The sequence below is a fragment of the Schistocerca serialis genome, chromosome 4 (genome assembly GCF_023864345.2).
Source record: "Schistocerca serialis cubense isolate TAMUIC-IGC-003099 chromosome 4, iqSchSeri2.2, whole genome shotgun sequence".
Taxonomy (NCBI): Eukaryota; Metazoa; Arthropoda; class Insecta; order Orthoptera; family Acrididae; genus Schistocerca; species Schistocerca serialis.
In genome coordinates this window covers 225986235-226001803 of record NC_064641.1, presented here as the reverse complement: position 1 = coordinate 226001803, position 15569 = coordinate 225986235, and the positions used below count along the sequence as shown (strand labels likewise).

Below are 15569 nucleotides of genomic sequence, written 5' to 3'. Positions count from 1 at the left end.
TACAAGAACATGAAAATACAACAGTTTCAAGTAGGCTCCATTTATCACCAAGTATGTGACACACACAATTAGTACAATAATCTTACATTAAAGCTCAGTCTACTTAGTTGTTCTAAAGGAATTGATGAATTACATGATGATGAGGAAGGTGTGTTAGGAGTTCTACATTTGCTGTCAGGTCTCTTCCTGGCTTCCATAATACAATACCATCAATCTCTGTACAATCTATACAGGTTGATAAAGTCACACAGTGGTAGCCAGTAACAATACGACCTGATATCAACATAATTCAAGGAACTCCTAACCCCACCTTGTTCCCCCAAGCAATTGCTATACTGCACCATTAAGTAGGTTAATTATCACTTTTCATTAATCAAATAATTTTGTACACCACATGCCTGATAATAAGAACAAACACAAAACATATCATACTTTCAAATTGTTACAACATTAAGTTATGATAACCTCATTTGACTTGTGTGGCACAATTAATAAGTAATTCTGTAATTAATACATTTTCCTAATGCTCGCATTCCGTCACCATGGCTGACCGTAAAATTAATTCTGTCACCTTGCTTGCAATATTACAGTTGGTAACTACCTGTAAAGGAGTAAGTGTGCACTTATCCTCACTGAGATGGGCACCACCCTCAACATTAGCACCACGTTCCAACAACAACCGTGCTATATTACAATCACCCTGGAGGGCAGCATATGTGAGGGCAGTCCAGTGTTGCGTCTCTGCGTGCACTGCTGGACAGTTAGTGGAACCATGAGGAGGTGTCTCAATGTCAGGATCTGCTCCTGCATCTAGCAGATTACGTACACATGTTTCATCATGGGCTATAACTGCTATCATGAGAGGAGTCATTCCATGCTCATTCACACTGTTCAGTTTCTGTAAGTAAGAAATTATGATATTTTATTATGTGTTCAAATGCCTCAACTTTACTGAAATGAAGTGCCTTGCATTAAAAGGTTAGGAAGCACTTCAGTAAGATTCCAGAATTGAAGATTACGGAATGTACTAAAACAGACAACTAGGCAATACAGAGAGGAAACAACATACACAACTAAACCTAGTTTAAAATATAATAAGAAATTATTTCCATAAATTCCTTACCAAACATTAAAACAATCAACTCCATAGGGAAAAAAAAAAAAAATATTTTGGGCTTTGCTTCCGAATATTACCTTTTGATGGAATAATTCATGTCACATTCATATGAGGCAGTACAAATTGGCTGTTTTTCAGCTACTCACCTCTATTAAGATAACTGTTTATACTAGGTCTATGGCACAAACAATGGCAACAACTCAGCTCCTAAAGCTTTAACATACGACAAAAATATATGACAGAATATCCACAGTGCAGATTCTGTAATTAACAAATATAGTTATGCAAACAATACTTTTGACAAAACTGTTAATTACTTTGAAATTAATCAAGGACTGGCTTGGATAACATGTTTTCAAATAGAGCCAAATAGATACTTCAAGAATACAATTAGTTGTTCCTCCAAATGTTTATAATTATTACAGAATTGATATTTGTTTGTAAGTCAACAAGAGACTTTAAGTTACCAAACAATTACTGATTTCACCCTATACTGAAAGATAATAAAGATAATAACTAGGAATACTCAAAATAAATTAGAAAATCAATTACATACATAAAACTAAGCATGAAATTAGATCTGGTGTTATAGTCTTTAAAACTGAGGGCCAAGGTTTCACTTTCATGGAAATGCAGATAATATTCTTGTATGTTAATGGTAATTAGTTAAAACTGAAAAAATGAATTTTAAGGAGGCAGATGACAGAACAATACAAGAAGTAAAAATATCCCAGCTTGATTCATCACAAACTATAAGCATTACATCTACACCATGTGTCTTTGACTTGTTTGGCACCATCTGGGAGGTCATGGATATTGCAGAGTTCTACAAATGGATGTAAGAATGCAACATTTAATTTGTATGATTAACTTTCCTGTAGTATAAGTGATATTCAAATCTTTTTTGGTACTAAGATGACAAAGCAGCAACACAGAAGCACTCTGTTTTGAGACTACCTGATGTTAACAGGTAAGATGGAGTTTTTCATGACCTGCAATGTAATGTTACTAATGCCTCTTTCAGCAGTTCAATTAATTTGTGAAATTATTCATTTCACAGTGTTGTCCAGAAAGCCAGTCTTCTTCAGTTCAAGCTTAATTTAGATTCCTACATTAGTTCTATTGCACTTTTGTATAAGAAGTGATTTATCCTGTCAGCTGGAGTTTTAAACAGTTGTCAGCACAAGGAAAAGGACATGGGTCATTTAACTCATTAACTTCAGTTACAAATAGTTAGATAACAGAGCAATTCAAGTTTAATATTCAGCAGATTCTGTTGATAGTTCAAAGATATCATTCGTGCAATAATACATTGAGCTGTGCTATTGCACCTGGAATTATAGCTGAACAGACTTCCTAAATATTGAATTCTAATTAGAATTAATTTTTGCATTTTACTAAATTCTAATTAGAATGAAAGTATTGCTTTTGCTGGTAACACATTTGTTCGTGCTTTGTTGGTGCTAACTACAGATTACTTTAAAATTAAATAATCTGAACACGTCTTGAGTAGTGCTTTACAAAATCAACAAATATTATTTTAAGAGATTGAGGATCATGGCTTTTTTTAACCGCAAGGTTCAGTCTTGATAATTGAACAGTGAATCCATGTAAGCAAATAAACTTCAATGATTAATTTTTATGTTGTTCAAATATTCTCAATACGAGATAAAACAAGAAGAAGAATATTATTTTGGAGAATAGTTTAGCTTATTAAATGTTGGAAGTGAACTGTCCGCTGCATTTTATGCATGTACTGGAAATGCTCTGATTCTTCATGCTGCCTCTGAACTACAAAAAAATGATAAACAGATACTCCTTGCAGTCTTATGATTATGCAGTGTAATTAATCATTTATGTTTCTGAACAAACAAACTGTATTTACACATAGGTGGCACAGTGGCTAGCACACGGGACTCACATTTGGAGGATGGCAGTTCACACCCACATTCGGCCATCGAGATTTAGGTTTTCGGTGATTTCCCTAAATCACTCCAGGCAAATGCTGGGATAGCTCCTTTGAAAGGGCATGCGCTTTTTTTTTCCCACCCCTCACACAATCGGAGCTTGTGTTTCATCTCTAATGACCTCAATGTCGATGGGATGTTAAACCTAATCTTCCTTCCTTTTCCTTTGTATTTAGACATAATATTTGGTGACCCCAAGTTTCCGAATCATGTGCCATAATGGTCACATCACATGCCAGAATGATAAAACACAATTTTTTGTGTCAACCTTGCCACACAGAACCACTTCTGAACAACCACATCTTGCAATCAATGCCTATGATGACAAATGTACAGAAACTTGCAAGCACTGACTTACCACTAGCAAATGTGAGCCTTAGTCTGATAATTCAGTATTGTGGTTTGTCCAATTTGAGAGTCAGTTTGTCTTTGCCCACATCACCGCAGACAAAACTAAGTATAGTCACATCGTAGCTGCACTTAATGAGCTAATGTCTACGGAAGTACGAGACATTCTTGCTTCACCATCAAGCACTGAGAGATACATCTCTGTCAAGCATGTACTTGTAATGTGCTTGTCACAGACAGAAGCTAAGCAACTTGAAAAACTGGTTCATACTGAAGAAATCGGTGACTGTAACCATCTCAACTACTTCATCATCTTTGCACTCTTGCAGGCAATGCAATTAGTGATGATATTCTGCAGAATACATGGTTTCCACGATTGCCTCTGGATGCACAGGAAACACTCTCAGCTTGCACTGGTGACCTCGATGCTTCTGCTCAAACTGCTGACCAAATGGTTGAGATATATCAATTGATCAGCATCACAACTGTGACCACCAGAACAGAGACTTCTCTGGAAGCACTGCAAGCTCAAGTAACTGAACTACTTAAATAAGTCGTGGACCTATGAACACTGCACTCCTCATGTGCGATGGTGAGGCTTTTCCAGCAGAAAATGGTGTTTGTCCACAGGCGAGAATATCTCTGATGTTACAAAAAAATTAGCGTTGCAGCTTGGTAGTGTTGACTAATCTTTGAGAAGGGAAATGATGCTGGGAATTGGTAGCAATAGTATCTTGATTTCAAACTGGACAGCTATTGACTGTTTATAACAGATTACACCACCAAGCTACAAATTTTCATTGATACAGGAGCTGATCTCTCAGTTAAACCTTCTCCCCACCTTCCATAACAGAATACTGATGGTAGTTGTCTGCATACTGCAAATGGATCTTCTGACATGTCTTACAGCTACATCAACTTACATCTAAACTTCAATGTTCAATTTGGGTTCATATGGAGATTCATTGTTGTTGATGTACTGTATGAGTGTTGGAGAGGATTTCTTATCATTGTACGGCCTCTTCCAACATTTTTGTAATCAACATGTGCCTGATTCTACCACACAGTTATCTAGACTTGGGCACCTATACAATGACAAACATGTTGACATCAAGGTGATGGTGGGTGATTCATCATACAACGACCTGAAATCAGCTGTACATCACATACTCCAATACTGGTAAGACACTCAACGGTACATCATACTGTCACCTCACCAACACCACCATTTCCTGGACAGTTTAATGTCTGCACAGGCATGACAATGCTGCTAAAGAACAATGTTGTCACAATAAATGGTACGGGCTTATGGTAGCTCAACACCAGGCCAGGAAACAGAGCCCTGCAAGAGGAAATGAAAACTCATCATGCAAGACAGTCTCCAGGAAAGCAGAAAGTCTGAAACTGTATAGAGATGTACACAGGGGTAAGCATAACAAATATCAGTTGTGGGTGGCTGACGATAAATCACATGGATACGTCATACAACAACAAGGTGCAAGGCGAGGTCCACAGTGGCTGAACTCAACATCAGAACTGCCCTGCTGACAGGTAAACACTTCCATCAGCATGTCTTCCCCCCCAAGTTGTCTGCACTATTCTGCTGTAATAACAAACATCAGTTCACCTGCCTACATCGTGGGTCATAAACATGGCCTTGCCGTCTGCGCCCAGGAGAACTAAAGACCACAAAGCAAGAGTTCTCTCTCAAGCTAGCATGAGGGATCTGTCACCCTTAAAATAGTAGTTGGGCCTCTCCACTCCATATTATCCCTAACAAGAGTAACGGGCGGCACCCCTGTGGTGACCATCGACACCTTAATGCCAGAATGATACCTGATTGTTATCCTGTGCCACATATTGAAGACCTTGCTAAGCACATTCATGGCAAGACTGTTTTATCCATGATGTACCTTATGCATGCTTTTCATCATATACCAATTGCACTGGAAGACATAGTGAAAATCACTGTTTGAACACCCTTCAGACTTCGTAAATTTGTCTGAATACCATTCAGGCTGTGCTACACTTCCCAGATTTTCCAGCACTTCATGGCTGAAGTAACTAGAGACTTTCTTTTATGTCTACACTGATGACCTACCAAGAACATGATTTAGTGACTGACCCATAAAAAATGTATCTTCAGAAAAAATTCTTAAGGTACCTTATCAATGCATGAGAAATCTTGCCCCCACAAGCCAGAGTGGAGGTTATTTCTTAGTTTCCCCAGCCACTACAATACAAGAATTACACCATTTCTTGGGCTTGACAGACTTTTATTAACATTTAGTGTGCAATCATTCATTGTTGTTAGCACCATTCAATGAAATGCCTCAGCAGTCAGACTGTGGTCATGTGTGTGTGTGTGTGTGTGTGTATGTGTGTGTGTGTGTGTGTGTGTGTGTGTGTGACCTTGTTGACCGAAAGATCACTTTCTGACAGTCTTTCTACTGTGTCTATCTGCGACTCAGCATCTTCGCTATATGATGAGTAGCAACTATCCTTTTTATAATATTGTTACATTTCATCCTGTATTTTCCATTTCTTGAAATGCAAAAAAGTTCGCATAAACGTGGAGACATGCTACGTTGGACTGTTGAAGAAAAAGCATCTTTGGCCAGAGAGAAAGCTGCTATTACAGAGGCTGTATTGTTAGCTCATCCTCTTCCTGACACACCTCTTGCAGTTATGGTGGACACATCACCAACTGCAACTGGAACTGTTTTACACCATGTGCAACATGACTGGCAACCTCTAACTTTCTCTGGGAAAAAAGTATCACTTTCATGGGCAAACTGCTCAATGTACCATCATGAGCTCTATGTGGCATATGCTACAATCAAAAAGTTTAGGTACATGCCTGAAGGTAGACATTTTATGCATCTCACAGACCATAAGATCCTTGTGCTTGGTTTCTGCCAGATAAGGCACCACCATACCACTTGTAGCATTTGGACTTCATCATGCAATTTTCTATGGATATTTAACATGTTGATGGTGAGCAGATTGTACCAGCAGATGTTCTATCTCAAAATAACTCCACAGTGAATGAACTTGACTTCATAACACTTGCCAATGTTTAGGAAGGAGACAGCAAATTGAAGGCATGCCTTGAAACTTACAGTTCCGGTGTATTAAAATATTGAACTTCAACATGGTGCTATACTGCAATGTATCAATGCCACAAGTGCAACCTTGCATTAAGGTAGATTTTTGCAAACAAGCATGTTCCTCTCTTCACAGTTTCTCTCACTCAGGAGTATGGGCTACTGTATGATATGTGAAGAAGGAATTTGTTTGGCCAAACACTGAGAATGATAGCAAGGCTTTGTTTGGCAGTGCAACACTTGCCAGTACAACAAAATAATTCGGCTTGATACAGCTCTACTTTGTACTTTCATCCCACCAAGCCAATGTTTTGAGCATGTCCACATTGACATCACTGGACCTTTACCACTGGCAAAATGGTACTAACACTGCCTGACAATGACCGTTTCTGTCATTGATCTGAAATCTAATTTATAAAAGATGCAATGGCAGCAGCTGTAGCTACAACCTTCTTTCATGAGTAGATCACATGCTTCAGCACTCCTCTCTGCATCATTACCCATCAGAGCAAATAATTTGTGTCACATCTCTTTAAGCACTATCAGCAATGTCATGCTACAGAGCATTGGACTGGCAGCCTACTAGGCCAACAGCAACTTTCAAAGGAGATCTTAATGTAACAACAATTGAATTAGTGCATGGACAAATACTTGAACTATCATTATAGTTGTTTACATCACATCAAATAGTACTATTGAAGCCGTTGGCTTGGTGCAACATCTTCACTTACAGATCTGTAAGTTCTGTCCTGGTGCTTCAAAAGAACGTTCTACCCAGTGATCATTTGGTTACCGGAAATCCATGGTACTGGCATGCCATGACAAAACATTTGGTATTGATATCAATAGCTCATTTATCAAGATATCCACAACAGACTCAAGCCAGCCTTTACCCCAACTGCGACTTAGACCAGTACAGAGACAGCGGCTAACACCTAGATGCTACCTATGGTGATTCCACAAGGACACTGGACACACCCAGTCTTCCACTGCCACAGCCTGTGCCACCAAGTAAGTCTAAAGTCACAGTTTGTTTCGGGCATTGCATATGTTTCAACCCCAGATATCGAAGACACTTGAAGGGGTGTGATGTGGACAGTGAATTGTCTGCTACATCTTATATGTGCAATGTGAACTCTCTGATTCTTTGCACTGCTTCTGAACTACAGACAAATGGTACATGGATGTTCCTTGCTGATAATGCACTGCTTACATTATATTGAACAAATAAATTGTATTTACACTTGACATAAATATCCAGTTAGTTCTCAGTGTGAAGACTTACTTTATTTGCTGGCAAAAGCTGCAAAGCATGAGGAATAAGATCTGAACGGCCACTGCTTAACATTTTAAATGCTAAATCTGTTTTCAACTTCCGTACACAGTCTTGCTCATCACAGTGTCTCTTTGAACATACAGCTTCCTCTGTTCTGTAATGAAGAAAACAAAAAATGACTGTAATTTGACATGAAACATCCTTGCACTGATGAAATATAACTGGGCATTAAACAAATATGTACTGATAATTTTTGTGGCTTAGGTATTTCAATATGTACAACAAACAAAGCCTTTTTTAGCCAAAATAAAAAAAAATCTTTATGTATAAGAAATAATTAAATGTATTAGTGATCAAAACACTGACAGCTGGAGACTTGTGCTTTATTTCTGATCTTGGACTGACCAATTTACCACTAAGAACCAATTTTTAAAAGTATCTGCCATAAGAAAATTATGAGTTCATTCTTAATCAACTGCAGTATCAAGGTTCACTCTGCAATGTCTCTAAATAGTGATCTCTCAGGTTTTATTGGCATGATAGATTAACGGTGTGCTTTTGGGTGTTCAACTGAGTCACTGTTTCCATTTTATGCACGTTATTTCGATGACCAACCCAGTCATATTCTTCAGGTGCTGTGTGTTGTGCTGTTAAGTGTACTGACTGCCTGGACTTCACCTTGACAGTGACTACCCATAACAGCACAACCTGCAGCACCTGAAGAAGGTGGCTGGGTCACTCATCTAAATATTGTGCAAAAATTGAGACAAAAACTTGGCAGACCAACTGGAATACCACCAATAATTGATTATAATAATTATACTGATTGCAACTGTGACAAAGAAATGAGATAAACATGCTATACTCTTCACCAGTAAAAAAGCACAGGAGATAATACAGCTAAGAATCTACTGACAAAATCTAAATGTCTAAATCAGTTTTTATTTTGGCATTTACTTTTGAACTACTCCTGCCTCAATATAAGTCTGCTAAAAGGTCGCTGTAACAATATGGCTTGTAACTGCAGCTCCCATCTCAGTCTTTGTGGTTCAGGATGTCCAGTGAAGGAGTCTCTGATTTCAAAATTAAATATCTATAAAAATAAGACTGATAGAACGTGAGTGCAACAAACAGGACATTTATTCTTAAAGTGGTAAGAATTTTATACAGAAGTTTTGAAATAGTCTGAAAATCTACTAACAGATGACACTGCAATCACAATACATAGTGCCTATAAATGGTGCACCATAGCTTAAAGTGACCATTGAAACACGAAAGGAGCTTAGTGCATCAAAAGACCATTGAAACATGAAAGGAGCTTAGTGCATCAAAAGAAGAGCTTGAAATCATCCATTGAATAATGAGTTTTTCTGGCAGAAGACAGTCCTGTGGCAACAAGGTGCAGTTTTCAAATACGATTTAATGTTCTAATGTTCTAAAAGGGCCCAATGCAGAAACAATTCACAAGCTCTCCTTCAAATTCCAATAGACAGGCAGCTTTGCTGATGATCTAGCAAGGAATTTTGGCCCTGGTCAAACTGTAGTTATTTGGAAATGTCACCAAGATTTCTGGAATTATTCAGCAAAATTCAAGGAAATCCATCAGAACAATTGTAACAGAGACTGGTTTGAAGTGTTCCAGGTTGCAGAAAATACTGAGATAGAGCCCACGTGTGTTTAAATTCAAAATCGAAAGCCATCAGGCCAGACCTTTTTGCTATTTCCTGATGATATTGTGGTTCATGGAACCAACAGTAAGGAGGTACAAGAACAAACAGACATCTTAAATGAAAAAAAAAAAAAAAAAAATCAAGAGATATGGAATGAAATACCATGTATAGGAAAGGAAGACTATAACAGAAACCAGAGGAGAAAAGACAAGGGACAAACTTAACATTAAAGGGCAGGATATTAAAATTGTGATTAACTTTAAATGCCCAGGTAACCTGATAATGGAAAATGCAAGAATGGAAACAGAAATTAACAAAAATCTACAACTGAAAAAAAGCACTCCATCTTCAGGCCACAGGTGGCCTACCAGGACCATCTGACTGCCGTGTCATCCTAGGTGGAGGATGTGGATAGGAGGGACATGGGGTCAGCACACCGCTCTGCTGGTCGTAAGATGGTATTCTTGACCGAAGCCGCTACTATTCGGTCGAGTAGCTCCTCAATTGGCATCACGAGGCTGAATGCACCCCGAAAAATGGCAACAGCGCATGGCGGCCTGGATGGTCACCCATTCAAGTGCCGACCACGCCCCACAGCACTTAACTTCGGTGATCTCACGGGAACCAGTGTATCCACTGCGGCAAGGCCGTTGCCACAAAATCTACAATTGAGCAATACATTTTACCAGTGTGTGAAGGGATGAGTCTGGGGAAGAGAGTGCCTCTGAAGTGTAAGGAAATGCTGTACAAAATGTACTTGACACCTATACTGACATAAACATCAGAGACCTTGACAGCTACAAGAAGAGGGGAGAGTAGAATTCAAGGTAGTGAAATGAAATTCTTAAGAAGTACATTATGGAAAACAAGGAGAGACAGAGTGAAAAATGAAGATATTAGGAACTAAATTCAAGTAGAAAAGCTGAATGAAAGAATTGAAAAGAACAGATTAAAATGGTTTGGAGATGAAACGAGAATGGAGGATGGAGAACACCAAAATAAATGACAGAGGCCAAATTTGAGAACAACAGAGAGACCTAGAGCAAGACGTATTGACTCAATAAAGACTAGTTTAAGAAGGAATCTGGACTGGAACAAAGCTGTTATAAAAGAAGAATGGTGGGAATTCAGGAGGAATTGGAGAATTACCATTAATGCTCCATCCTGGTCTGATGCTGGATAAAGGGGAAATGAAGGTGAGGACAACCAGACCATACCTGTATGAGTTGTGTGGCAGCAAGGAACTAACTTTTTGAAGCAAATTTCCACCATGATTGAGGATCAAGTATTTGATGTTGGCTGAATCTAGTTCACAGATGAAACACATTTCCACCTAAATCAAGTTGTGAAAAAACAAAATTGACAATTTTGGGGTTCCAAAAATTTCATTTGTGTGAAGTGAAACCACTGTATTCCAAGTTATTGTTTGGGCTGCAGTATGCAGCAGAGGCATCATTCTCTCTTTTCGCACACAAGAAATTATCACTAGCAAACATTATGTTGCAATTTTGGAACAATTTGTCACTCCACAGTTACCATTGAAGGACTGGACAGGCACAGAGTGGATCATGCAAAATGGAGGCAGACCAGATCGCACCAAACAGGCGTTCCGCTTTTTTGATGAATACTTTGCAAATAGAGTCATTGCAGTGGAATATTGCAATTTTACTGGTGCAGGACTGGATTAGCCTCCATATTCCCCTGATGGGACTCCTTGTGACTTGTTTTTGTGGGGCACATTGAAATACACTGTCTACCAGAACCATCCCACCATGCCGGATGGACTTGAATTGGCAAATCTGTGTCATCTGAATCCATTTCCATTGAGACACTACAGGATGAGATCACAAATTTCATTGTTTGTTTGTGCTGCCTCCATACTACGAGTCGTGGACATTTCAAAGAGATTGTGATGTGATTGCAAAGACTGCGTGCAGAGGACATGTTTAATTATGCACACTGATACTACACAAGCTGCACAGCGTACAGCACCATCTATCAGTAGCTTTTCAGACTGTTTCAAAACTTCTGTAAAAAATTCTTAAAGCGTTCATAATAAATGTATCATCTGTTGTTTTTGTCTCTTGATCTTAGTTTTTGAGATATTTAATTCTGAAATTAAGGACTCCTTCACTGGACACCCTGTACATTCTGTGTAGTAAATGGAACACAGACATCACTACAAATCTAACAATTCTGCATGACATTAAATAATAGTAATAATAAAATGCTTTGAGAAAAATTTATCTCTCACTTGGTAAATGGAAATGTTGCAAACAATTAAAAACATATGCATTTAAGAGGAAAATTAAGCTGTTTCAGTCTTTCATAATTTACAAGTTTTATTTATTGTTAAGCTGAAGGACAGTAAATTGAATTACTAAATCCAACGTAATTAATAGTGTGACCTGAGAACAATAAAATATGGTAACTCAAGTGATTTTTTACTGTATATATGTTTTACTCATGAGATGATCCTTCACTGAATGTAACTTTGGTTAATCCACAGCAAAGGAACAATAGATGCACAATTAAGACAATTTTTACTGTACCATGGAATATAACTTGACCTACAATGGAACATTAAATCTTTACTACAGTTTCTCAGTCTACAGGAACAATAAATGTTGTGGGATTGATAACTGTCATCATTTAACAATTCACAACTGACAAGCATTTAATAACTGAAATGCTGAGAAATCTGTATGTATTCTGAAACAATTTTATCAAGAGCCAACATAAAACTGAACAACAAGAACAGATTTACTAAATAATAATTTTCTCCCTGTGGGAGAAGACTTGTCCTGTACCAGATTTCCTGTGCAGATGAACAGCTAATATCATCCTGGATTTTCCACTGTTTGATTTTGCTAAATGGTATTTCTTCCAACCCATAACCCTGTGTTGTTTTCCTTTGCTATTATTTTCTAACAAATTACTTTACTCAGTATCCGTCCTTTTCTTTCTCTTCTTTTCTGTGTTTCACATGTCACCTACCAAAGTGTACCACATGCTCTGACTTATAATCCACACTGTATCAACGATCTCATCCATGCACAACACATGGCTACATGACTGTGTTGGTTATTGGTGCAGCATCTCATGTCCAACATTACTCCCACCAATGTCATTAATCCTACACTTTCAAATTGATCACTCTTCCTACATCACTCTCACATATTTTGCATGTTATTTTTCACACCTTCCTGTGCTACATGAACTTGTACCTCATTCTACCAACCCGAACCACCCCTTACTCTTTCTCCTATCTTGTTCCAGTTTGCAGGAAAGGCAAACCTATGTTACTAGCATTTGTAGACTTAGAGAAAGCTTTTGACAATGTTGACTGGAATACTCTCTTTCCAATTCTAAAGGTGGCAGGGGTAAAATACAGGGAGTGAAAGGCTATTTACAATTTGTACAGAAACCAGATGGCAGTTATAAGAGTCGTGGGGCATGAAAGGGAAGCAGTGGTTGGGAAGGGAGTGAGACAGGGTTGTAGCCTCTCCCCAATGTTATTCAATCTGTATATTGAGAAAGCAGTAAAGGAAACAAAAGAAAAATTTGGAGTAGGTCTTAAAATTCATGGAGAAGAAATAAAAACTTTGAGGTTCACCGACGACATTCTGATTCTGTCAGAGACAGCAAAGGACTTGGAAGAGCAGTTGAACGGAATGGACAGTGTCTTGAAATGAGGATATAAGATGAACATCAACAAAAGCAAAACGTGGATCATGGAATGTAGTTGAATTAATTCGGGTGATTCTGAGGGAATTAGATTCGAGAATGACACACTTAAAGTAGTAAAGGAGTTTTTCTATTTGGGGAGCAAAATAACTGATGATGGTCAAAGTAGTGAAACAAATACTAACAAAGAGATAGAGGGGCTGGCCAGTACTTACCTCAGCTCAGTACAGCCGATAGATACACACAAAACAGAACTGAAAATTTACATTCCTAGCTTTCGGAACTTTGTTCCTTCTTCAGGGAGGAGAGAGGGGAAAAAAGGGAAGAAGGGAAAGTGGATTCAGTTACTCACAACCCAGGTTATGAAGCAACAGGGAAAGGTAAACAGGGAGGGTAGCAAGGATGGAGGCATGGTTGTCAGAGGGAAGCCAAAGATATTCTACTGTAAGTACTGTGCCAGCTTCAAACCAGAGAGGATGCATACAGAAGTAAAGAGGTATATAGTATAAAGATAAACACAACTATGTAGGATAAAAAGATGCGTGAATGGCTAAAGAGGAAAGGGAAAGAGGAGAAGACTGAAGAGTGAATGGGAGTGAGGTTGTTTAACGTAGGTTCAGTCCAGGGGGATGGCGGGATGAAAGGATGTGTTGGAGTGCAAGTTCCCATCTCCGCAGTTCAGAGGGACTGGTGTTGGGTGGGAGAAGCCAAATGGCACATACGGTGTAGCAGGTTCCTAGGTCCCTAGAGTTATGCTGGAGGGCATGCTCCGCTACTGGGTATTGGGCATCTCCTAGGCGGACAGTTCGTCTGTGTCCGTTCATGCGCTCAGCCAGTTTGGTTGTTGTCATGCCGATGTAAAAGGCTGTGCAGTGCAGGCATGTCAGCTGATAAATGACATGTGTAGTTTCACACGTAGCCCTGCCTTGAATTGTGTATGTTTTACCAGTAGCGGGGCTGGAGTAGGTGGTTGTGGGGGGATGCATGGGGCAGGTTTTGCAGCGGGGTCGGTTACAGGGGTAGGAACCGCTGGGTAGAGAAGGTAGTCTGGGAATATTGTAGGGTTTAACAAGGATGTTACGGAGGTTAGGGGGGCGACGAAAGGCAACTCTGGGTGGTGTGGGGAGAATTTTGTCAAGGGATGATCTCATTTCAGGGGTTGACTTGAGAAAGTCATATCCCTGGCGGAGTAATTTGTTGATGTTTTCGAGGCCAGGATAATATTGGGTGACAAGGGGGATGCTTCTGTGTGGTCTGGGGGTAGGAACATTGTTGTTGGAGGGGGAGGAATGTAAATTTTCAGTTCTGTTTTGTGTGTATCTATCGGCTGTACTGAGCTGAGGTAAGTACTGGCCAGCCCCTCTATCTCTTTGTTAGTATTTGTTTCACATCTTATATGAGATTTTCCATTAATCATTTAGATGGTCAAAGTAGAGAGGATATAAAATGTAGACTGGCAACGGCAATGAAAGCGTTTCTGAAGAAGAGGAATTTGTTAACATCGAGTATAGATTTAAGTGTCAGGAAGTCATTTCTGAAAGTATTTGTATGGAGTGTAGCCATGTATGGAAGTGAAACATGGACGAGCATTGGAGGGCAGTGTGGAGGGTAAATATCGTATAGGGAGACCAAGAGATGAATACATTAAGCAGATTCAGAAGGATGTAGGTTGCAGTAAGTACTGGGAGATGAAGAAGCTTGCACAGGATAGAGTAGCATGGAGAGCTGCATCAAACCAGTCTCAGGACTGAAGACCACAATAACAACAACAACCTCATCTTATGTAGTCACATCTGTTGTCCTCTTTCTTCAGTCCCACATACTGTTCATGTGTTGTTGCTTTAATCATGGAATATCAACAAAAGGCTTTACCATGAAACTACCCACCTCAGCTGCAACAACTCCTTCCACAATGACCTCCATCTGTTCAAATTCTGATAATCCTCAAATCTCACCAACCTAGTCCTTCAAAACCATGTAAAACAGGCCCAAACCTGCTCGCAGTACCTCGTCACCCTCTGAAAAATTCTTCTTCTGTGCAGTTCCAAATTTCTGTATCCCTTCTCTCACACTGTAACTCTTACCCTCCAGGAACTAGAGCAGCATGTGCAACGCACCTCAAAAAACTTTCCAACCTATTCACCTGTTACTTCTGCCTTGGACTACCAGTACCTACCACCTCTACAACAGCTTCCAAACTTTCTCTACATCCCCTCATAGCTGACAAACCCTGCCTTGCAGACCAACCATATTTACCACACCCTCAAAAACTCCTTCCAGGCACCATACAGAGTACAGAACCTAAACAGACCCAAAACACAGTCATGAAACTTTCCTACACAAGCCTTAGTCCAACAAAAGTATCAGCAACTTCCAAATTCAATCATGTTGGACTTG

General features: G+C 39.2%; 1 protein-coding gene and 1 pseudogene across 2 annotated transcripts in view; both read right to left on the bottom strand.

Annotated features, from left to right (window-relative positions):
* Positions 1-15569, bottom strand: part of LOC126473368 (ankyrin repeat and BTB/POZ domain-containing protein 2) — a 661367-nt gene that overhangs the window by 49150 nt on the left and 596648 nt on the right. For both annotated transcript variants that reach the window (XM_050100375.1, XM_050100376.1), the window contains 2 exons: positions 7825-7969; positions 602-898 (listed from right to left, as the gene is read on the bottom strand). In XM_050100375.1, coding sequence (XP_049956332.1) covers positions 602-898; positions 7825-7969 — 442 coding nt within the window. The remainder of the gene's footprint in view (positions 1-601; positions 899-7824; positions 7970-15569) is intronic.
* LOC126475801 (5S ribosomal RNA) lies at positions 10023-10140 on the bottom strand (annotated as a pseudogene).